At 43.3% G+C, this 25,931-nt stretch overlaps 1 protein-coding gene across 2 annotated transcripts in view; it reads right to left on the reverse strand.

Moving 5' to 3' along the window:
- The window catches only part of RBPJ (recombination signal binding protein for immunoglobulin kappa J region), a gene marked incomplete at its 5' end in the record, with an annotated part of 80,244 nt that extends 64,879 nt beyond the window's left edge, over positions 1-15,365 (reverse strand). The window contains one exon of one of the 2 annotated variants that reach the window (XM_084233428.1): positions 15,292-15,365. In XM_084233428.1, the coding sequence (XP_084089554.1) occupies positions 15,292-15,350 (59 nt within the window). The remainder of the gene's footprint in view (positions 1-15,291) is intronic. The other variant, XM_084233427.1, reaches the window with a different exon arrangement.
- Between the last annotated feature and the right edge of the window lie 10,566 nt (positions 15,366-25,931).

Here is a 25,931-nt window from a genome sequence, read left to right on the forward strand (position 1 = left end):
AGAATTCTTTTAGCTTGAAAAGTTTATCATCTAGCTCTTTTCAGAAAATATCACAGATCCTTTATTTCCTGTAGCTCAGCTCCAGATGTGGTCTTTTAATATCTGAATAAAACTTATAATAACTTGTAATTGACTAACTGCTAAGTAACATACTAAAACCATACTCTCCTGAAATAAGTGGGTATGTATATGCATTATGCCCACAATGTAATGTATGAGACCATCACAGCAGATAGAAAACGTCTCACTCCCAACAACCCAACATTAACAGCTTTGGGGAGCAGATGTGAAGCATCACCCACAAGTGCTATTATACAGACACAGGAATTGCCGAAGGCAAAGATATTTGATGACAGAAACCATATACATAAAGTATCTTAAAATGATAATTTACCTTAACATATCAACAAATCATCAAAACATTAGAGAATCATAAAAAGTCAAGCAGAATATTCCAAATTCCTTCAAAGTTTTAGAAAAGATCAGTGGCAGAAATGCCTGCCCCACATTTTACCAGAACAGAAACCCTCCCTTCGGTTTGTACTATCCTAATTCAGGTCCCTCAAAATGCATTCACCTGTAAGGATACACAAATAACAAACACAGATTTCACTGCAACAGCGGCTACCATTTGTGTAAGCTGCCTTTCATGGCCTCATAAAGGCTCGTCACTGAAGATGCTCATGAGTTTTTAAGCCACAGCCACCATCTGAGTTAGAAAAACAATATTTGACAGCAAAAACTTTAAGGTGACTTTACAGAACAGTTTTATGTAAAACAAAGGGACTCCAGAATAATGAAAGAATGTATCTAGAATGCAGAAAGCATGAGAATCTTGACTAATTTTTAATGGTAATACCTTTCACTTACAGGATGCAATCTTTTTCTAAGCTCTCCAACGCACGCAGTATGTCTAACCTAACGGCTGGAACAGACATCACTTGTGCTGAAACAAGTGAAACACAGATTATCACCAAATCTGTTTCATGACCACCAGTCTGTGCTCTTTCCACAGCTTTCTTCCAAAATTATACACTAAAATAGAGACCAAAAACGCAGAGAAAACTTCTAAAAAATAAAACCTACTTTAAAAAATTGCACATAAAGCAATTCCCTCTTGCAACTTTACCCTCCTGTTCAGATGTATACTCTTCCTAGACTTATTAGAGAGAGAATCCTTCGCTAGGAGCACAGCCAATCATACGTTGATGGATGATTAAGCGTTACCCAGCCCCTGGGGAGGAGAACCCAGTAGTGTTATCACATATTAGATTACGTATCATTGAAGATGTTCATGACAATGGAATCAGAATCCAGACACCCCGGTCTGAATGCCACCTCTCCCACCAACTAGCAGGTGAACCTGGTTGTTTCTATAAAACAAAGAAACACTACTTTCCTCCGCAGACAATGGCAAGGGCTAAAAGCCACAGCAGACCCCAGGGCCATTAAACACCACATTCAAGAAACAGGTTATATTGTAAACACATTAGATGAAACTGTATTAATTGGGGGGGAGGGCAACAAAACTTTGTAAGTATACAAAGGGTAGTAAAAACAGCATTTTAAGTGAGTGAACAAAGGACAGAGCATTCAAGCAGTGATGTTGTTAGAACACTTCATTTGTTCAATTATTCAGCATATACCAGTTAGTTCAGTGCCAAACACTGTATTCTACTGGGGGAGAACAAGATAAAAAGGAAGTAACACATATTGTTAGAAATTGATAAATGCATGTGAAAAATAAAACAGGGAAGGAGCATAGAATGTGGGATTAAAAAAAGGCAGGATGGGCCTCCCCGGTGGCGCAGCGATTGAGCGCTGGGTTCGATCCCCAGCTGCCAGCAAGGGTCCCACATGGCACGCAGACCTCTCCTGCCACCCGCTGCTCCCCTCAGCAGTGTACTTCGGTCTTTCTGCCTGCTCTGCTCTCCCCTCTGGCTCTGGTGAATTCTCTCACCCTCCCGCGCCTGACTGTATCCAGTGCTTGTATAAATAAATAAATAAATCTTGGGGGAAAAAAAAAAAGGGAGCAGGATGGTAGACTGAGAAAACACAAGAAAGGAGACCAAGAAAAAGGTGCCATTGGTACCCACTCAATCTGGACTCTGCCCTGCCCTCTCTTCACAGCCTCCAAGGCCACCAAGGCCACCTTCCCACAGCTGGTGGGGGCTTGGGGAGCAACAGGACATGAAGGAACTAGGAGGGGAAAAAGCTCGGTATAAAATGGGAGCAATGGCCAAACCAGATTGTCATCGCTTTTGAAGGCAAAAACCTCACCACAAAAACTGAGAGCACTCTGAAAACAAGTGTTCATGTCATCTGGGAGAGAAGTTTGAAGAAACTATAGCTGATGGCCGAGGAACTCAGACTGCAGGCAGCTTTACAAATGACACACTGGTTCAAAAGCAGGAAGCTGATGGGAAGGAGGGCAAAACAGCAAGAAAACTGGGAGATGGGAAACTGGTGGTGGAATGGGTGCGAATAATCACACCTGTACTCAGGTCTTTGAAAAAGGAAAATAAACGTCCATTATTATTTTGGAGAGGAATTAGACTGCTTAGCCGAACAAGTTCGGTTCAATGAGCAAGTCTCCACACATGTGCAAATCCTCACACTGTTCCCCCCCCCACATTACCTTATTCAATTATCTTTATCATAAATACTTTATATGTATGCAACTCTTTCAAGGTATTGATTTCATTAAGCTTATCCCTTTGGTAAGTAAATGAAGTGCTTGTGCTATTAAAAAAAAAAGGAAGGGGGACAGGAAGGGGAGCAGGCAGGCACCAGGGAAGTGGGGCGCTAACAGTATGGTATCCCCAAGGGCAAACAAGAAAATATTTGCATGAGAAGGGAATGACCCAAGATATCAAACACTACTGACCTAGTCAAGGAACAACTGATCCAGTTAAGTTAGAAGAAGTTTGCTGCAAAGAGGAAGAGAAATAAGGAACAAGAGGGGTGTGTGGAGTCCAGAGGAGAAATAACACCGCGCTTGTGCACTTGATCCTTGAACACAGGTTTGAACTGTGAAGGTCCACTTTACACATGGATTTTCTTGTAAACAAATTGCCTAAACTTACAATATTTATAAATACATTTCTAGCTTATTTTACTGTGACAATATGGCCTAACACATAAAATATGTGTTAACTGTTAATCACCAGCTTTTGGTCAACAGCAGGCTGTTAGTAAAGTTCTGGGCAGTCAAGTTATTAGCAGTCAGGGATTTCTGACTTCATGGTGCAGGGGGGATGCCCCCAGCTCCCAACACTGTTCAAAGGTCAAATGTATAGTCAAGAAAGCTACAGTAGACGCACAGAAATTGAGGGAAAGGGAAGGCCAGCTGACTGGTTCAATGACTATACTAGAGGAGCTGAGACTATGGGACCTACTGCCCACGCAGGGGGCTGTCCTGAAAGAGGAGTTCTCAGCGGTGATCTGGAAACATCACGGGTGTGTGAATCACTGGGGCACGACTGAAACAGATTATAGGCTGCCACCTCCAGGGCTTCTGATACTGGAAGATTTGGGACAGAAGGAAAGACTTTGCAGTTCCACCAAGTTTCCACAATATCCAAGAGCTGCTGGTCCAAGGATCTCATCTTAAAAACCACAGCTCTACAGCAACAGAAGGGAAGATAGAAAAGCGTGAAAAATGCCATACACTTGATTGTACATTTGAAAAATTTGACAGTAAAGGCTACATCCCATAAGACACAGCAAAATAAAATCCTCCCCAAAGTGTTAAAGGGCTCAATCTAAAAAGGGAAGGTCCCATGTTCCCTGCCCCAAGGAAGGTGGAGCTGAGCGGGTAGGGGAAGCTGGAGAAGACTTGGAGGCGGCACATGGAGCCGAGACACGTGAAGACCCACTTGCTTCTTGGCTTTGGACTTGCACCAGGGATTCGGGGGACATGGAAAGAGACGCACAGAGTCAAGACACAGAGACACTGGAGGAGAGGTGGGTAAGAGACCCGGTGGAGGCTGTCACTGGCAGCTGTTACCTTGACTTGTACTTTGATTTTGCTTCTTTCCTCTCAGAATTGCCTGGGGCCTTCTGCCCTTTCCAGTAGTTCCCTACCAGAAGGTGCCTTGAACTTGGGGCAAGATTTTGGGCCTCCGTGGCCCTGCTAGGGCCCAACTCTGGCTGAGCAATTAACCACAAGGGGATGGTAACTGGGTGATTTGTTGGGAAACTATTATCCTTTCTTCTCTCCTCTTCTCACCATACACACTAATCCTATTAAAGTTCTTTCACACTAAAGGAATGCTTTGTCTTTATGTGGTGGGTGGCAGAACCCATTTAGAGCATGCAGGCTGGGGGTGGGGGGTCCTCCCTCCGGGTGCCCCTCAATCTGCTTGCTAACAGTAGGGGGAGAAAATAAAACCAAAGAAAAAACTACAAATTTGTCTGCATAAATCTTAAATGTCCATAAGACAAAAAAATTAAATGAAGAATGAAGAGAAAATACTTAATATAAATGGCCAATGAACTGATGGAAAAAAGTGACCCCACTTAAAAGTACCCAGGTTTTAGATAGCTTTACACATGCTCATATTGTAGGCATGTAAAAAACTGAAAGTTGGGGGCCTCCCTGGTGGCACATGGGGTTAAGACGCAACCTATAAAGCTCTCTGAAGCCTCTGCAGCACAAGTTCCATCCCTAGCTGGCCAGGGAGCAACCCACAAGGCGCAGCAGACCTCTCCTGACTCACCTGCTGCTCCCCTCAGCAGTGCACTTCGGTCAATCTGCCTGTTCTGTTACCCACTCTGTCTCTGGTGAATCCTCTCACCTCCCCTCACACACCTCTGGCCTGTACCCTAGCTCTTGCATGCATAAATAAAAATAAAATCTTTAAAAAATAAAAAACTCAAAGCTGGAAGCTACCGCAAAAGCAGCCATCAATAATGAGGAGACACACCTAGGACTCCCGGAACTCCACAAGAAACACTGTTTCCACACAAGTTGAAAACAATATTATGTAACTAGCAAGATCCAATCTAGGTAATGGGAGAACAGAAATTAAAAACAAGATTTCCTATGCTTGTAGGCACATTCTATAGAGGTGTGGCAGAAAGCCACCCAACTGAGAACAGAGCCTCCTTACTCTACACTTACTGCTTTGAGCTTTGGTTTTAAACAATCTATTACTTTTGGGGGAATAAAGCTTGAAGCATTAATATATAGTCTTTTAAAAAAAAGAAACTAAGTTTAAATAATGGACATGTGAAGCATACATTATCACACTCACGTTGTCGTAGAAGGCCAAGATGAAGAAAGACTTATTTACCAAAATAAATGAAAAACTGCAGCCATCCATGTTTGCATCTTTAACATTACAGAAGTGAAGCTCTAACTCCCACTAACTCAGCACCAAGCATTTAATCTAATAATGACATTTAATATTGTAAGCTTTAAGTATATTACCAAATACTATCACTACTTTAGAAAGCTGAAAATGAATTAATCTCACTTACTGGACATTTAGATAAGCAGACGACAGATTCAACAGATTTAATGAATTCCACAGTCAAGAGTCATACTGTCTTGACATACACACTAGGAAAACCACTATATGAACATCATCAGGTTCATAAACCAGTCCACCTTTCAGTATAAAAATATTTCAAATGTGGCAACTTTCCTGACATTATAGTCTTGGATCTCCTTTTCTGTCCCTTCATTTCCCCCTTCAGAAGCTTTGGAAATAGCCAGCTGCATGTAGTACAGGTGGCAGAACTAAGAAGCTAGAGAGGCAAGAGGCAGAGGCTTGAGTGAGCCAGGGGAAATGGAAGCCAGCAGTCCTTAAGGAGAGAGCAGCTAAAGCAGACTGGGTGAGAAGGTGTGCAGGACTGTATTCTCAAAGAGGCTTCCTTGCTCAGTGAGGAATACAGAATAAAGAGCACACGCACCATCAAGAACAGGAAAACAGCAACAACAGAACAGCAGGCTCAGAGGTGGTAGAGTGCTGGCAGCAGCACTCTACCAACCTGCCTTGGGGCTAAAGGATTTGTAGTCTTGGTCTAAATCCATAGAAACGGGGGGAAGGGGGGAGTTGAAAAACAAAACAAAGTGCATGCAATAGTAAAAGGCAGCTGAGTAGTATAAATAGAAAAGAATAAAAAGATTAGCATAAATCTCCCTCGCAAAACTATAAACCCGGAACTAGTCCTCCCCAGCTCAGTCACTGAGTGTCTCAGTCATTAGCTAACAGTAAATCATTTATTCTGTCTATGCCTGTGTTTAAATGAGAGGTTACTTTAGAACATATTAATAGCAAAGTCCTTTCTAGCTCTGAAGTTTCCTGAATTTAATGGAGTCAATAATCGACAACATTTGACACAGTCTAGAGTTATACTTTAAGGTATGTTATCCACAACAGGGAGAGTACAATATACCAGGATATAAATAAGAGAATACAGAATCAGTCTAGTACTCTGTTAGAGTCCACACTTCATCGTCTTTCATTAAATCCAGTAAGGAACAAATACCCACAGTCTCCTCCTTTAAATCTATCCACAGTGTTAATATACACACATACTCATGGCCTAAAATCTAAACACCAGGCATCACTTTAAATACCAGAGATACCACTTTAAATACCACTTTAAATGTACCAGAGATGGTACATTTCAGTGGTTAGTAAATTTTGCTGAGCCTCTCCTCGGTTTTTCCCACAGAACATATTCTAATATCATTACTATTTTTTTTTTCAAAACTGAGTTTCTTACTTGCTATGTTTCACACTGCAAATCAAAAAGTAGAGTCCAAAAATGCCAGAAATCTGAACATAAATTAAGGGGATCAGATTCTCAGAGAGTTCAACAGGAAAAACCAATCCAAGTCAAACGTCAGCCCTGTCACCTAGACTGCCACCTAGTGGCAAGTGTTATATATCATTTAATCCAAGTCATACTCACCTCGCAAGTGACATTTTAGCTGATACCATTCACTCTGATTTTCCCACCTCTTCACCTATGTTTACTTCATCACCCACGGTTCAATCCTTCAGCTGCCCCCCCCACTTCCTTTCTACAATCTCCACCCCATCTAACCCTTTTATCCACCTTATCCTCTACTCCAGAAAGGGAAAGGAGACTATTTGTTGAGTACTAACTATTCCCAGAACTGAGCTGGACACTTTATACCCTTTATCTCACTTAATCCTCACATTAATCCATGAAGTGATACATTCTCCCATTTGTTAGATAAGGGAAAGACTTACATTAAGTGACATGCTCATAATCACAGAGCTATGGAGACAGTGCAGATCCCAAAGATGCTTTGTCTTTCCTGTCTTTCTATTCCCAGGCCTACCACCAAGATCAGACCTTGATTACATTTCTTTTATGGCCCCCATCAATCCCAATCTATTTTATACATAATATATCCAGCTGCACATCTTCAAAATGTTCAGCTTCCCCCCCCACCCCGCACTGATAATCAAATCCTTAGTTTTAGCACAAGATTCTCCAAGGAGTCCCCCAACCCAACTACTTTTCCAGTTTTATTTCCTACCCTTCCCTATAAACTCATCTCTTCTATGAATTCTCCTCCAATTAGGAAATAATCATTGACATCTGTGTTTCCATCAACATTATACACCTGTTACAGCACAATCTTCTTTGTTAACTATCCTATACTTTCCCCTAATTCATGAGTATCAAAGACCTTTTTCAGTCATCTCTATAAGGCCAGTACACAGTAATATACTGTACCCCTTGAGAGCACAACAACTGTTTCTGTAACAAATATATCATAATTAAAGCAATTATAAAGGAGATCCATTAAAGGATGGTCTGGGACCTTCATATTTCTATTGTCTCCAATTGGTGCATGGAACAGGAGCTTTGCATAGAATTATATAATTTTTACGTGAAAAATTTTCTCAATCCCAAACCAAAAGTTAAATTACTTGAAACGATATCCTGGAAACTATGGTGACAATAAAAAGTTTAGTGGTTGCCAAGAATTAGGGAGGAGGGCGGGATGCATAAGCAAGCAGTGCATAGAGGATTTTTGTCCAAACCCACAGGACATACAACATCCAGAATGAATTCTAATGTAAACTATGGGCTTGGGAAGATAACACTGTGTTAACATACATTCATCTATTACAGCAAATACATCACTGCTGGGAGATGTCATCCATGGAGGCTATGGGGGGGCGGGACAGAAGGGCAGAGACTATGGGGGAGTGGGAGCAGAGAACACAAGGGAAATCTGTACCTTCCACTCAATTTTGCTGTGAACCTAAAACTGCTCTAAAAAATAAAGTCTATTTTAAAGGCATGCTGACAAATAAAGGAAGACCTTAGTGAGTCTGCAGTTCCCCAAAAAGAAATATCTTCGTTCCAGTTATGCAAAACAGCCCAAGCCTAATATGTCCTACAACAAAATTATTTAAATTAATCAAATCTTATTAGTTCTATACTTTATTAGGCAAATAATACTGCAGTTTTATAACAAGTTAGCACAATACTAAAATTATAACAATGTTTCATGAAGTTATAAAATTCTTCCTGGTTATATAAACTTTCCATGAGAAACTATTTTATTCATTTATAATTCTATCATCTAATTAACAATAAAAAAATAGCTCCAAGGCCCAAGTTAAAACTATTGAAAAGCTGCGGGAGATTTAAAAAGGTCAACGTGATTTTTTTAGTATATTCATCTCACAACCAACAGGTGCTGCACTTTCACTGCAAGGTTTTTGCAACTGAGGCTGCCTAACATGCAATGGATTCTATTTGTTTTGTAAGCTTAAAATAGTGTAAATATCCCCAAGGCTGCTATGAACATGCCCAATCTAACAGACAAGCTGTCACGTTTATCACTACATTGTTTCAAAACAACAAACTGATACAAATATTTGTAGAGATACATAATCACTACCACTTGAGCCAAGCCAGAGTGACTCCAATGCCTTTTTCCCAGAACTTGTGTTCGGGCAAATATATAACCCTTTCACACCATTAGGTTATCATTTAATTCCCTGAAGCAAAAGTACAGCTAATGAGACATAAGCTACACTATGAGATAGAGCTAGGCCTAACGGGCATCCAGAACTGTGGGCAGGGTGTCTGAGAGATGGGAGCATTTCGGCATTCAGCATTTACTCAGCTGTTCAAGCAGAGAAAAGAGTAGCAAGAAATAGACCCCCAAAAGTTGGGGGTTACTCAATGATAACATCTGTGGTCTAGCAGTAATTTACCAAATATGTCTGCTCAAAATGCCAAGGCACATATTTCAAGGGCTGCGGTCCTCTGCACTAAATACACTGCTGCCTTCCTAAAACATGACCCACAAACCACAGGATGCAATAAAAAAAAGTCCATCTTGAACCATGCCTATGAAAGGCTACCAGGATAAACCAATTGTTATAATTAAAATATTTGTATAAATGCTTTACTATTTACAAATCACTTACACATGCCTTATTTGACTTTTATGACACCATGTATTTTATCTTATATGATAGTCACAATATGCCTGGCAGATAAATACAATAAAACCAATCATTCCCTATTTTATATTGGTAATATCTGAAACTTGGAAAAATTATTGTATGTAATTTGTCCACAAGATCTCAACCTCCCACATATCATTTGATTCTATGGGATGGATTCCCCCCAAAAAAGCAGACAACAGTATCCTAAGGTTTCGTGTATACCATTATGCAGCTAAGTACATAAAAATAAACCTAAAAAAAAATGGAAGTTTTGTGAAATATTTCACAAACAAAATATGACACTTCACCTTTTCAGTTTTACACAAGTAAAGCATTTTATAATAATCCAAAAGAAACTTCTGCCTAAAAATCTTATTATAGGGCCTCTTCGGTGGCGCAAGGGGTTAAGTAGCAGCACTATGAAGCTATTGCAACCACTGCAGCACTAGTTCCATCCCACCCACACCCACACGGCACAGCAGACTTCTGTTTTACCCGCTGCTCCCCTCAGCAATGTGTTTCAGTCAATCTACCTATTCTGTTCCCCACTCTGCCTCTGGTAAATCCTCTCACCACCACCACCACCCCACCGCCCCCAACTCCCAGCACCTCTGGCCTGGCCAGTTCTTGCATGCATAAATAAATAAATCTTTAAAAAAAAAAAAAAAGGATCTTGGGCCTCCCTGGTGGTGCAAGGGGTTAAGTCGCAGCACTATGAAGGTATCTGCAGCCACTGAAGCACTAGTTTGATCCCTGGCCAGAGAGTTTGACCCACATAGCATAGCAGACCTCTCCAGTATCGCCCACTGCTCCCCTCAGCAGTGTATTTCAGTCAATCCGCCTGTTCTGCCCCCCACTCTGTCTCTGGTGAATCCTCTCACCCCCTGCAACCTCTGGTCTGTACCCCAGTTCTTGTATGCATAAATAAATATTTTTAAAAATTAAAAATAAAAAAGATCTTATTATAATGTTGTCTAGGCTATCAGACAGCTATTCCTTTGGGAATTTCAGCAATTAAATGACCTAAAGAAATCTCTATATTATAAAATACTTAAATATGTGTAATCTATATTTAATACTATATATATGAGCCTTGTTACATCAAGACTTCAAAGTACTGAGTCCTTTGTTTAAAAAACCTTTCTACTGATGCCCAAAGAAAAGCTTTTTCCCTTTGAAAGTGTAAAAATGATTAAGAAGAAAATGGTATCTGCCACTAAGAGCCTTCAAGTGTGACAATTAAAATCCAGTATGATGCTTCCAAGAGAATTATACCCCGTCCTTTAAGAGCACACGGGAGGAGCACCAAACTCAGCCTGGTGGATCCTGTTGGAATACCCTCAGACCTAAATCTTGAATAATAACCCCTAACACTAGACTTTCCATGCACAGGGAGGCATTAAACCACTGGGCTGACGCAGGAAACTCCAAGTTCTTAAATATGGCTGCAGCATAAGGAAAGAGAGAAAGACGCACAGTTCAGCTGGAGAAAAGATAATTGAAATAGTAATGGAGGCCCCTACTTGCCATGCTAGCTAACATTTTTTGAGCACTTGCTATGTTCCAGGCATCCTACTACGTATTTTCTTGCTTTCCATCCTTATAACAACCCACTGAGTAATTATCATGCAATTGACAGAACAGGCAAGAAGAGGTTATATCATTTGTCAATACTGCCGAGGTTTCAAGCGGCAGAGGCAGAACTGGAACCCAGTTCAAATTAAATCCTAAATGTGAGTTCCCACTCTCCTCTCTGCTGCCTGTCTTAATGAAGACTGCTAGGGGGAGCCATTGAAAGGTTTTTAAACTAAGGAGTGAAGCGATCAGATTTGCTCTTTTAAAAGACACTATAGAAGTTGGGGGGGGGGGGAGCATTCCAGAAGCAAAAAGAAAGCTGCAAATGCTTTTAATCCAGGTGAGAAAAGATGAGCACACGAACCTTGGCAGTGAGGATGAAGGAAACAGATTTTGCAGAAGGGAAAATGGGCAGTTCTAGTGATTAGATGAAAGGGGTTACTATGAGAGAGGAATCCAGAAATCTGTCCTGGGAACTAGCTGGGAAATGATATCATCAACCAGGAATAGAAAAGCAACAAGTTGTTTGTTCAATAAATAACTATTAGGGTGTCCCCCAAATGCAAGACTTTCCTAGGCCAAGGGTCAAGTCTGAATTATGGTCCTGGTTGCTAGAAAATATTACAGACAGCAAATGACAAAGCATTAAAAAACATAGGGCAGATTTAAAATGAGTCATTACTATTAACAGACTTGGCCTAAAGTCTAGAAAAAAACATTTTGTGCTACCATTTAAAAAAAATATATTACTACATGCAGAAAACAAATCAATAGAGGGAAAGCATCCCATAACTTTACAATGTTACTGTATTTTAGTTTGACAGATCTTCAATCATTTACACAACACAAACATACAGTTTCACTTACCCCTCTTTCTCTAAGCTTATATGGGAAAATATAGATCTATTTTATTATCCAAACAATAGTACGTATTTGAGAGTTTTTTTGGTCCCACTACCACCACTGTGACTTGCCAAGAACGTAGTTCATAACCTCCTACTTGACTTCCTATAAAATATGACCTACTTCACATCAGCTTATTTCAGCAGCAATTCCTAGACTTTAACCACACCTTTCATCCAAGGATGCTCATTGTAAATCCTAAGGTACAGCAATCCTGTGCAGATGTGGCAAGTTATTACAATTCCCATTTTACTACATAGTTAGGAAACTGACCCAAGGGAAGCAGAGTAACTTGGAAATAATCACAAATGCAGATGCCAAAAATAACAACTTTTAGTCAATCCATGAGAAAATACTGCCCCTAGATGCAATAACATGAAATTCAGCATTAGGAAGAAACAAAATGCAAAATAATACTTAAGGCCAAGTCTAAGGATTTTAGAATTCATTTTTTTAAATGACAGAATACTAGAATTAAGATTTGTAAGACCTTTCAAACACACCATTTTTTCCCTAATGTCTTATCCATCCAGAGTGCCAAAGATTCCCTAATGGATTACAGCTAGCAAGAGTAACTACCCCCCAGTCATTTACAGTCTCAGCCACTTAAAAAAAATAGATAGTATATGACAACAGATAACTTTTTAACGAACCAAACTACTTAAAAAGCTGGTACCTAAAAGCATATTGCAAAAGATCTGAAATACTGCAAATGAGCCTCTTTAATTTTCCCCTGAAAATAAACTCTCCATAGCTTCATCTGCTACATGCATGTACAATAAATTTTTAAAGTTTTAATAGTCAATACTCAGAATGAAAGTTTCCCAACCACAACTCATTCCATGTGTTTCTAAATATGCTGCTGTTTGATATAAGTTAGTAAAGGCACCCTTTTAGTTGGTCGTGAATTAAGGTCTTACATGACTTAGGTGAAAAACAAATCAAATTGCATGAGCCTGCTTTTGTGTTTATGTGATCATCCTTCACAAGTCAGAGCAAAATACCTTGTTATTATACCATATTTATACTTTGCCTAGTCAAAACCGAGAGCCCACTCAAAATTTTACCTTCAAAAGAATGATTAGGCACCGAGAACAAGTAACAGGCTGGCGAAATGATTATTGGGTAAAATCTACTCAAATTTTCACCAAAACTCCATAAATCAATCTGGAAACATGATTTTCATTATTAAAATTCAAAGTACAAATTCTAAGCACAGTGCTCAAAAAAAGTGTTTTCCAATGCACTAACATTCATCATGCTAGATCTTGTATATATCCTGTGTAAGTAGCACTTTCTGGGGAACTTTACAAGTGAAATTACACTTCAAATGATTTTATGGGCAAACATATCTTCCAAAAGTAGTGCTCAACTAGTAGGAGAGGAAAATACCTCCTAAGCAATTTCTTGGGTCTAACAAAAAACCTCTAGTGCTCAGTACCAGAATATTCAGGACTCTTAAATAAACCACGTCACCCACCTCCCCCAACCCCCAGCTCTTATATTACCATAACAATAAGAACTCTGAATAACTTAACTCTCCTTTAACATTAGAAGTGCCTTTACCTTACCTAAGATTAGTACTTAAATGTCTTTTAATTGCATTTGATTCAATGACCCCACAAAAGATTCTAGAAGCAGGACTCAACTAGAAATCGCACTCTTCAGCTTTTTCCTCATTTCAACTCCGACGAGGCATAGGGGCTGTCACAATTTACACAGTAAACTATCTAGTGATTTCTTAAAAGTAGAACATTTATATCAAATTCCCAAGCAAGATGTGTAACTTTTTTCCTTCCAAAGGCGTTACTGATAAAATAACTGAATTGTACACCTAGAGGTTCAGAAAAACACTGGAATCCTCCACCCGAACATTCACAAATTTTTAACATCTAAATTCACTCAACCGCTAATCACACACCAAAGGAATAGCCAGTGCGGCTAATCTGAAACTATTCTCACATGTCAACAGAAAAAAAATAGCGTGCGTCTCCTGCAACCGTCCTAGAATACCCTCAGGTAACCCAGATGCGGAGCTGCGACAGCTGCCCTTGGCCTAGGCCGTCAAAACTCCACGGGGGGAGGGAGGATTTGCTAGAACCCAGAGACCAGATCTTTTTCCAGGGCTACTGTTTCCAAGCAAAACAACCACAGGCCCAAAGAGACGGCGAAGAAAACTGGAGACTCGTAATCCCGAGAGAAAAGAGGGGGGTGGGGGGGGGAAGACGTGCACGTAATCCCGAGAGAAAGGGGTGCCGAGAGGAGAGGCGTTGAAGAGGAAACTAAGTACCCCCATCTTTCGGACCCACAAAAACAATAACAAACCTTAAGAGTCTGTCTGCACGTAAAAGCACCAGATGGAGTCCCCGGGCTGAGACAGCGCAGCCAACACACTCCGTGGGTAGTGGATAAATCAAGCGATGGTAGGAGAAGGGGGTGCCGAGCAAACACGCTCAAGGATGGGGGAGACAAAGCCTCCGCGGGTGCCCGGGGACCCACCAGAAAGGTGAGAGGGAAACCCACAACGAAAACGCTGGGAAAATGGAAAGAGCCGCACAGAAATCTGGTGCCCGGACGGCGGCAGGTCACTGACCCCCCAAGTAGCAAGGGGCACAACAAAGGCGCACGGGAGGAAGGACAGCGCCGGGGAGAAGATGCAGAAGGGATGCGGGGAGCGCCGGGGCGGACAAAGCGCCCGGGGCGGGGAGACAAAGGGCCGGGGGTTGAGTCGCGGGGGGCAGCGGGAGAGACAAAGCGCCCGAGCTGGGGGCACCGGCCCGGCGAGCGGGCGACGCCGGCCGGGAGGAACAAAGCTGCGGGGCGGGGAGGCAGGGCCCGCGGGCGCGGGGCGGGGGGCGCGCGGCGGGCACGGCGCCCGGGGGCCCCGCGCGCCCGCCCGCACCCGCCGGCCTCGCCGCCGCCGCCCGCCCTCACGCGCCGGAGCCCGAGCCCCGGCGGCGCCGAGCGGGCAGCCCCGGCCCGCGCCGCCCCCGCGCCCGGCGCGCGCGCCGCCGCCCCCGCGGCCCCCGCCCGCCGCGCGCGCCGCGGCCCCGCGCCCGCCGCCCGCCGCGGGCAGCGAGACGCCCGCAACTTTCCCGGCTCCCGGCGCTCCGGGTCCCCCAGACTTACCCTGTCACAACAGGCGCCATCTTCCACAAACTCTCGCCAAAACTCCAACCCTCGCGAGATCCCCGCCGCCGGCCCGGCCGCGCCCCCGCCCCTTCCCTCGCTCCTCGCGGCTCGCGGCCACCCAGCCCCGCGCGCCGTCGCCCCGCGCGGCCGCCGCCGGGAGCCGGACGCCTCGCGCCGCCCGCGGAGTCGGCCCCGGCGCGCCGCCGGCCTGGACACCTACCCGGGCGCGGGAGCATGCGCAGGCGGCCGCCCCGCGGGCGAGCCCTCCGCGCGGTCCATGGGGAGCGCTCCGGGATCCGGGTTTTGGGGCGCGCCCTGAGGGACGTGCGCGGAGAGGAGGAAAACCGGAGGGGACCGCGGCGGGGACGGGGAATGGAGGGGTCAGGGGGCGGGGCCGCGGGAGGAGGGGTCCTGAGAAAATGCGCCGCGTCTCGCGGGCCCGAGGAAACGCCTCCTCCGCGGGGTGTTTTCCGCGCGGCTTCCCGCGCTCCCGGCCCCGTTCATTCACCCGCGCGCCCCGGGCCGCCCGCGGCAGGTGCCGCGGCCCCGGCGGGGCCGGCGCTCGGGCGGGGCGCGGGGCGCGGGGCGGGGGCTGCGGCCGGGCCGGGAGGGGGGGGGCCCGGGACCCGGGGGCGCTCGCACGGCCGCCCGCGCTCTGCACCCCGCGGGGAGGACCGAGGCGCGGCCCAGGCCCTTGGCGAGGACGCCGCCGCTGCCCAGCTCGCTGCACGCCCGGGCGCGCTCGGTGTCTGCAGCGGGGAGACCTGCCCTGCAGCCGGGGCGCCCCCCACCACCGCCCCCCGGGTGCAGGGCGCTACCTGCTGCGCGAGCCTCCCCCGCGGCCCCTCGCAGCCCCAGCCGTGTGTGCGCACAGGTGTGAGGGGGAGCGGGCCGGCCAGGTCCTCCCGCGGCGCTGGAAGCGCTCGTGGCCGCGCCGAGGCCGGGCCGGGCCAGGCAGCCCCGAGCCAACTGGGCCCGTCTGGGCCCTTCATGGACAGGTGCAGGGCGCGCACCCTCCTCCCCTGCCCACCTGCAGCACCCCTGCCCCCACCCCCCGCCACCCCGCCCTCTCAATTCCTAGAGATTCCCAGATCCAGCACTGCCTCCTTCAGGGAACCCCAAAACCCGGAGAACTGGAATCCTCCGGCCGAGACCTGCGGCAGGCGCTGCAGGATTGGCGCCACCCGCGCGGGCGGCTCTGCGCATGCGCCCACTGCGGGCAGCCCAGTCTCACGCTACCCCGCCTGCCCCCGCCCGCCGCGGCTCCGCGCAGACACAACACGGGCCGTGGGAAATTTCCGAAGCCTCGCGAGAGCGCGCCCGCCGCTGCCTGGGCGTCCGCCCCAAATCTCGCGGAGCCCGGGCGGGACAGGTGTCCGTCCAGAGCGGCGCCCGGCGCTGTCCGTGCCGCGCGTGTGCGGGCGGCGGGCGGCGGGAGCGGCTGGGGCGGAGGCGGGGCCGGGGGGCGCGGGGCTGGGGGCCGCCCGGGGGAGGCCCGCGGGCTGGAAAGCGGGCGCGTCGAGCGACGTTTGGGGGACAGGAGTGGTGGGGGGACCCCCAAGGTGGAAGGGGAAGCCGGGAGATGAGCAGCCCTTCGGGGTGCCCATGGGCAGAGCTCACCCTCCTGAGGAGGAGCCCCGGGCCGGGCCCCCCGGGAGGTTTCCAGGCGCCCCGCGAGAGCCTGGTACTTTCCTGAAATGTGGGAGACGCCGCCCCCCGGCCTCCGGAGCTGACATCCCCGGGTCGGGTTTGAGTCAGGGGCATGAGTCACCTCGTTGGTCACCGCTTGACTTGCTGTGAAACGAGTTCGAATTCCTTTAACGCTTGTCTCCGAGCAGGGGTTGCTTGCTGTCCGCTGCACCCGCTGGCCTCGAGAGTTGAGAAGGAAAAAATAGCGCTCTCCGGGCTCCCTTTGTTTGCTTGTGTGGATCCCAGCTCTCATTCATGTACATCATTTACAAAATTTCTTGCCCCTAATCTTTTCCTCGCCCTTTGAAGTAACCCCTAATAGCAATTTCCATTCTTTCTTTTTCTGTTTCTTTCCTCCTTCTGATATGACTTAAAAGACTGGTTTTGCTTTCCCTCACCTTTCTATGTATTTGTTGAAATACTCATTCTGTTTAGGTATTGTTTCATCGGATACTTAGTGCCAACTCTTTTAAGCACATCCCGTCTTTGGGGATGATTGATTGATTGATCCAGTCAGTTCCTGCCTACAGTCTGCAATGAGGCACATTTCATGCTGCTCTCCTATGGTCTCTGCACCAACCTAGTCTGGTTTTGTGCAGGAACTGGTGTCTTGGGAACATCATAAGCCCTAAATGAAGAGTTAAATTGAATTTAGGCTTTTGGAAGACAGTGAGTCTTTTAATAGGGGATTAGGTTTTGCTGGTTATGTAGAGGGGCCTCCAGCCCCTCTACATAACCAGCAAATGATTAAGTCGTCTTCAAGGTTGTTAGTTTTATATGTGTGTGCACTTTTCTATTCCTTTGGTTACAGATTTTACACAGAATATGTAAAACATACATTATGTCAGTGCCATTTTGATTTAGAACAGGCTGGCTCAGGACAATGCCCATGGGCACCCATTGCTTGGAGCCTGCATCCCAAGGAGGCATCTCAGTTATGACATAGTCCCTTATGCTAATTAGAACCATGGCCATCAAGAAGCCCACTGCCCTTGGAAAGTCACAGTAACCACAAGTCAAATCACAACTCATCTTCACTTTAAAACATGCTCAGCCTGGAGTCTTTCTCCGTCTCAGGAAGTGGCAACTCCATCCTTGCATTTATTTAAACCAAGAACCTTTTGCATCATTCTTTCTCCTTTTCCTCTCCTATCTAGCACTTACCCTAGCAAATCATTCTGGCTCCACTTTCAAAATAGACACACAATCCAAAGACCTCCTTGGCTACAGGGCAGTCTTGACTAACCCATCTCATTTCTCGCCCGGCTTGTAGGAAGACCCTTCACTAGTTGTCCCTTCCATTCTTGCCTTCTCTTAGTCTGTTCTCAATAGAGTATAGAGTAACCTTCCAGCGCTCTGTAATGGTTTTCCCATTCTGTTATGAAAACCTGGGTAATCTGGCTTCCCTGGCCTCACCAGTTCCTCTTCTGCCCCTTGCTCACTGAGCTGTAACCAGTAGCCTTCCTTGCTGTTTCTTGGACACGCCAGACACACTCCAACCAGCCTTTGCTCTGTCAGCTGCCTGGCATTCTTTTCCCCTCAGACACCTGGTGTCTCCTCCTTTCACTGTTTTCAGGGTTTTGTTCTAATGTCACCTTCTCAGTGAGACCTCCCTTGACTATACTCTATAAAAGGGACCCCCTCATGGTTCCTATCCTGTCCTTGACATTGATCATAAACTAACATATATTGTGTTTCCTGTCTGCCTTCTCCCACTACAATGTAATCAATGCAGGTAAGGACTTTGTGCATTTTGTTTATTGTTCAAGTCTTGGCCATGAGAAAACAAAGCCTGGAGCAGGAGGGGCACTCGGTTGGTGTCTGGAGAATGAATGGAGGTGCCTTTAGAGCAGCTTTTTCTGCAAAAAAATTCTTATTCCTAGTTTAAACCAGTAGGTGTGCCTCTACTTACTTAAAGGATTTCCTTTTTTTTTTTAAGATTTATTTATTTATTTATTTATACAAGCCCTGGGTACAGTCAGAAGCGCGGGAGGGTGAGAGGATTCACCAGAGCCAGAGCGGGGAGCAGAGCAGGCAGAAGGACCGAAGTACACTGCTGAGGGGAGCAGCGGGCGGCAGGAGAGGTCTGCGCGCCATGTGGGACCCTCCTCCGGTGGCCGGGGAGCAGCCGGGGATCGAACCGGCGCTGCAGAGGCTGCGGGCAGCTTCACAACCCAGCACTCAACCGCTGCGCCACCAGGGAGGCCCATGAAAACCATTTTTGATAAAATATCACTACCTATTAACCATACAGTTCCATTTCTAGAAGTGTATCCTTACAAATATACTGACAGGTGTGAAACTCTATATTGTAGTGTCATTTATGGCAGATAATATGGGTAACAACCTAAATGTCAGTCAAGAGATGCCTTTTAAAAAACCCATGATAGATGGAGCTGGAAGGGATCATGCTCAGCGAAATAAGCCAGAAAGAAAAAGAAAAATACTGGATGGTCTCACTCATAACAGGAATCTAGAAAACCTAAATATGGAACAGGAAAAAGAATAACTATAATAAAGAAAAAAATCAAAATCAACAAACAACTATGAACCAGAGACACTCTTTGTGGGGGGAGGGTTGGAAAGGAGGGATTGGGTCAAAATCGGGGTTGCAATTGTATGGGGAATATGAAAATAAAAAAAAATTTAACAAATTTTTAAAAATTTTAAAAAATTTTAAAAGATTACGTTAAATATTAAGTGTGGGTTGAATAGTAAATACTAAAAATAAAAGTTATCCAAAAGTTAAAAAAAATAAAAAACACATGATGTATTCATAGAATTAAATAGTATTCATCTATTAATAGAGTCCACTTTTTATGTACTTATGTGGAAGGATCACAAAGTTTTTTTAAAAGTACAAAGCAGTGAGAGATAAATATATACTTATTTGCCTACATGTGCCTTAAATGATTCTAGAAGGACACATTAGAAACTGTAACCTTGACATTTTCTCTGTAGGGGACTCACAGGTAGGAGGGTTGGGGATCATAGGTGGGCAGGTGTCTCATCTCATGGTCGGCTCTCTTAGATTCAGATTTTATTCCACATGCATGTATATTGCCTATTCAAAAGATAAAACCAAACCAGGGGGGCAAGAAAGAAATGTGGTAAGAGGAAAAAAAAAATTGTTCCTTTCTGTTATTTGCTAGATTGTTTTGTAATGGAAGTTATGTACATGATTCACCATCTCATTGCAATTAAGAAGTGCAGAACGTCTGTATTCCATTTGGTAACACTGAGCTCACAGCCCATTCAAAGAAGTTCAAAACCCCTACCACTCGTAGATGAAGTTGAACATCATCTGGGGTGGTTATAAAACAGATAACTGGAATACCTTGGGGACTTGCTGACTAACAGTACATATTCTGGAACAGAGGTGCGAGTTTAATGGCATTGGGGTACCATGAAAGAAACACTAAACACTTTCCTGATGGGCTGGGGACACCTTGTAGAGATGACTTTTGAACCGACTCTATGGAGTAGAGTTCAGAAAACAATAAGAGAAGGAGGAAGCATGAAAGCACAGGAAACTACATGCGAGGTGTGAAAGAGCATCTTGTATTTAGGGGAACTCCAGGTGGGGTTTTGGTGCTCGCAGAAGTGGGGTGGACATCCGAAACGGGGTCATAAGAAGGAATACAAGAGTGGTCTTCACAAGCGAGTGTGCATCAGAATCAACTGGGTCCCACACTCTGCGGCTCTAAATAAGCACATCTGGACCAAAGCCGCCCACCAACGATGTTTCTAGCATGTCTAACATGCTGGGCAGGGATTCTATTGCAAATTGTGATACTTTGAGAATATTATAGGAGTTGAGTATGATCTCTCTGGGAATTTCACATTAAAGGGAGTAATGGCATATAGCTTCTTTTTAGGAAACTAATAAATGAAATACATTGATAATAAAAAAGAAGTGCTTGTTTGGAGCTCCTGAGAGTACATGTCGTGGACAAGGGGAGCAGTCAGTGGCAGTAACAGCGCATTTGAGAGGAGTCACTCCATTTTGCTGTGGTGGTTTAAATACAGTGACACATTTCAACATTGCTTTTGTTCTAAGGTTATGTTATATTCTCATTAACGAACACTAAAACATTGAAATTTTGTTAGGCAGCCTCATGATGGAGCATATGGGCTCTCCCACCACATTGCATGGATTCTGGCTGAAACACCTTAGGCAAGTTACATAAATATCAGTTTCTCATTTTCCTCACCTGTAAAATGGAGCTAATAACACCTACTGCATAGGATAGTCATGAGGATTCAAAGTACATAGATGATATCTGTAACATAACCGCTACACTCTTGTTTTTTGACTAATATTTTTATTTGATAAATCCCTAAGTTGCATTCATCTAATGAAAAGTCTTAGAAGATATGTGAAGATACCATTAACACTTCAAAAATAAATTTTAAAACGGCCAATACCCTGATGATTTTATCCAGACTGGTGTTAATCCATGTCTTTATCATATCCCACTCAAATGTGACAATATTGTTATTTCATTTCTAAAAAGGTTGTGAAACCTGCTGTAGATGAGAGCTTTTGAGGATGTTAAGCAGGGTTTGATGTGATCAAATGGTGAGGCGGTTGTGTGCATAGGAAAGCCTCACTGATAACTCACTTTAGAAACAAGCCATTTGCTGCACAAAAGTTTCTTGTGGTTTTCATTGGTCTCTATGCCTCCGTTTTTTTTTTTTTTTTAGTAACAGTATCTCTATCATTTTCTACTACATATTAATCAAAGTTAATAAAATGTAACAGGAGATCGAAAAAGTGTCATGAAGGACTCCTTCAGTCTATGCAATTATATAAAGAAAACGAGCCCTAACTCTAGGATTAACACAAAGAGCACACTGAAATGAGCCATAGTATAGGAGAACTTGAGAAACAAAATTAAATATTTATCCTTTTCTTTCCAATTATGTTTGATTTTCACAGGATTCTTTGGTCCTGGGAATTTGATTTTTCTTTTTGCAGGTCCAAGTTAAGTTTTGCTTAATTTGCTGACATGCACAGCAGTTCAAGAAAGTGAAGCAGGCAAAGATGGGACCATTTACTCTAGTGAAGAAGAATAGAATGAAATCATATGCATATTTGGTGAGAAGAAAGTATATAAATTTAACAATTTGTCAGAACTTTTTCTAACTAATATCATTGGAAGAAAATGTTTCCATGTGTGATTGATATATTTGTTCTTTTTATCGCATGAAAAAGATAAAGCCAGTTAATACTATGTACATAAGAAATGACAGCTTGTTAAAATTCTAGTTAGCAGTTTATAAAGCAATCTATTTAAATTTGATATCTTAAACTTTCCCCTTTGTCATGTCATGTAGCATATAGTACAATGATTTTGGTTCTTTGTTAAGTCAATGTTGAACACCCATAGTTAAAAAAATAATCAGGGTATGAAAGAAGGAACATTGGACTAGCTCCGTCATTGCATTCCTACCTCTACCACTAACCACTGGGTACCTTTGAGCTAGAAAATTTTTTCTCACCTGCTTACAAGAAATGTAAAACCTATTGCATAGGTTTTGAGGTATCATTTGACATACACATTTGATGAATGATTTACATATGACATGAATCACTGAGTACACATTAGGTGCTCAGTAAGTTATTTCACTAGGAAATTCTCCTGCCCATACCAATGTTGTTTTCTATGATATGTGTTAAAACTACCTGCCTTAGAGTTTTGTTGCGTGTATCGCATTAGACTGTTATGTAAATAATTAAATAATTTAAAGGCATTGCCTTTAAATAAATTCATTGTATTTATTTTTGGTTGACACACTTATTTGTAAAAATTTAAATGTGGTTATATAGCAAATCAAAAAGAATAACAAAAGATCCTGTGATCACTCTCTCTATTAACCTTAGGTACAGATGGCCTTTATCAGTTTTTCAAAGGAAACCTACCAGAAAGGTTTCACTCTTTGCATTTGTGTTATTTAGTGTCATAGATAGTGTAATGATAAGCATCAAGTTGTAGATATGACCTTTGTGGCTAGCACCCTTGTTCAAAATAGATAAAGGACTAAGAAGATCAACTTTGGAACCAGTTTGCTCAGTACTGACAGTTAGTGAGGGAAGATATCAATCAATTCCAATCTTGTAAAAATACCTAATTCTATCAAAAGCTGCTAAAGGACTCTCCCATTGAATGTCATTATCAAAATCTATATTGTCACTTTTAATAATTGAATTGTCAGTATGTCGATATTTTAATTAATGAATTAAAATTTTAAATTGTCATTATGACATCATGTGGGAATTATTTTTTTTTTTAAGATTTTATTTATTTATACAAGCCCTGGGGCACAGGCCAGAGGTGCGTGAGGGTGAGAGAATTCACCAGAGACAGAGCAGGGAGCAGAGCAGGCAGAAGGACATAAGTACACTGCTGAGGGGAGCAGCGGACAAGGCAGGAGAAGTCTGTCCCGCCATATGGGAATCTCCCTGGCAGGCCTGGAATAGAACTGGCCCAGCAGAGGCTGCGGACAGCTTCACACCGCTGTGCTCAACCCGCTGCTCCACCGGGGAGGCCCATCATGTGGGAATTACTAAGAATCTTGTGAGAGTACTGCAGGAAAAATTAGTTAAGATCATATCTAATGAAGCTGTTAATAAATATTGAGTACAGATTTAGTTTTATATAACAAAAGTGGCTGAAGAGTTTCATCTCAATTTCATAATGTTCTATTTAATTTGTGAAATGCATAGAAAAACTACTTAAGGGGATCTTTAAAGACTATTGGATGTTATAACCGGTATTGTCTTAAATGTGGTTTTTGCTACTTCATTGGTTATTTAACTAAATTCTCTCAAGATTAGCATCCTGTACAAGGTAAGGTAAATTACATTAAAATGTTATGACTCTCCCACTAGTGGAAAAAAATGTCTCTCAAAATCTTAACTACAAATTGCCTCTCATCTAAGTAATTCGGAATGACTTGGAAATTTATGCATGCTTCTGTTTTTTTTTTCCTTCCAGCTTTCCAAACACTTGGCTTAAATTCTGCCCTCAGAATTACTTTTGACTTCACTGAAAGTTAGAAACTATAGTCTGGGAGAAGCATTTGGCTCATACTTTTCAAGTCTAAAGTTCTCCAGAAATATTCTTATGAAGTGCAAATCTGATTTTCATCAGAGTTTTACCTACCTAGCATCATATTTTCCTCCACCAGCAAATATTAAGTATTTTATTTTTAACTAGCACAACTATATCTTTATTTGCATGGTACTTTCCAAGTTTCCAAAATAGGCATCAAATCATAGAATCTAGGCAAAAACCAAAAAGGGACGTAAGAACTGAAAGATAACTTCTGAAGAATATTACACAGAAGTATTTAATTTTGTGCTATAGATGTTTTTCAAAAGGTGTATGCTAGGCCTTCCTAGTGGTGCAGGGGTTAAAGTTTCAGCACTCTCAAGCTATCACCAGGCACTGAGGCATGAGTTCCATCCCCTATCCCCAGCCAAGGATGGTGACCCACATTGCACAGCTGGACCTCTCCTATCTTACCCGCTCCTTCCCCTCAGCAGTGTATTTCAGTAGATCCACCTGTTCTGCTCCCCACTCTGTCTTTGGTGAATCCTCTCAGTCCCCACACACACACCTCTTGCGTACACCTCAGTTCTTGTATTCATAAATAAATGAAAATAAATCTTTTTAAAATTAAAGAAGAAATCTTTAAAAAAAAGAAAATGTCCTAAAATTTATTGTGGTGAGGGTTGAGCAACTCTGTGAATATACAGAAAACTATTGGATATGCACTTAAAATGGGTGAGTTATATGGTATGTGAAGTGTATTCCAATAAAACTTAAGAAAATAGTAAAAACTAAAATTTTATTTTATTCAGTTTGATATTTTAAAAATTAATGTGCTCATAACCTTTATCTTAGTCATAGACTGAGACAATTGTAGACAAATAATAAACGCCAGAGAAAATTAGAGACTAGGCATCACTGTCAGTTGATTTACCTTCTAGATTCATAATAAGTTTGAGATTATATTTCTGATAAGGATAAAATTCCTTAACAATCCTAAGTATCTCAGAAGATAAAAATAATAACTGAAATTATTGAGTACCAAATTAATTCAAGGGACTTCATGCACAGACTCATTTGATCTTTCACACCACTGAAGAACATTCCTCCTTCCTTTTTAATAGCAAGCAAAGATACATATGGCCTAGAGAAATTAAGTAATTTTCCTTCACAGTTATAAATACGTCTAGAATGTGAATGCTGTGGGCTCTTGAGACTTTTCTTACTAAAGCTGCCTTAGGGAACACTTTGTTCTTCAGTACCTTTGGTGCATTAAGAATCTAAAGATTTGGATTCTTCTAAGAGTAATTACATATTAGGTATGCTAATGTTACCTTAAGGACCAAAAAATTGGGATATCACCTCTAGGCCAAGCCAGAAAGCTGATGATGGGGTAGGCATGGGGGATGAAATTGGCAATGAAACATTTATTTTCAAATGTGAAGGAAAAGATAGATATACTGAAAAGAAGCCCCAAAAGGTTTTCTTCCAATATAATGTTCAGTGAATTTAAGGTTCCACCTTAATGAAGCTGAAGGTGACCTGGAATTTGGATAACAACTTTTTCCCTCTAAACAGTCTTGTCCCAAGAGCCATGAGTGAGGTGTCTTCTGGGTTGTAATAGCTACAACTTCATCAAGAAGTGTGTTTTCTGACTTTTTCCCCCCTGCCTTTGCTGTACTCTTCTAGCAAAATACAAACCATTGAAATCATCTTTGCAAATTTAGTCCCTTTATACTTATTTTTTTTAAGATTTACTTATTTATTTATGAATACAAGAGCTGGGGTACAGGCCAGAGATGCAGGGGGTAAGAGCATTCACCAGAGACAGAGTGGGAAACAGAACAGGCAGATTGACCTAAGTACACTGCTGAAGGGAGCAGTGTACAAGGCAGGAGAGGTCTGCTGGGTCATGTGGGTACCTCCATGGCCGGCTGGGGATCAAATTCATGCTGCAGAGGCTGCGGATTTCTTCATAGTGCGGTGCTTAACCCCTTGCGCCACCAGGGAGGCCCCCTTTAAACTTACTTAGAAAGAGTATTCTTAGGCCATGTTATGTTGATGAGATGACTTTTGGGTAAAGGTTGGTTGCCTGTGGGATCAAACCAAGTGT

Source organism: Talpa europaea (genome assembly GCF_964194135.1).
Source record: "Talpa europaea genome assembly, chromosome: 5".
Lineage (NCBI taxonomy): Eukaryota > Metazoa > Chordata > Mammalia > Eulipotyphla > Talpidae > Talpa > Talpa europaea.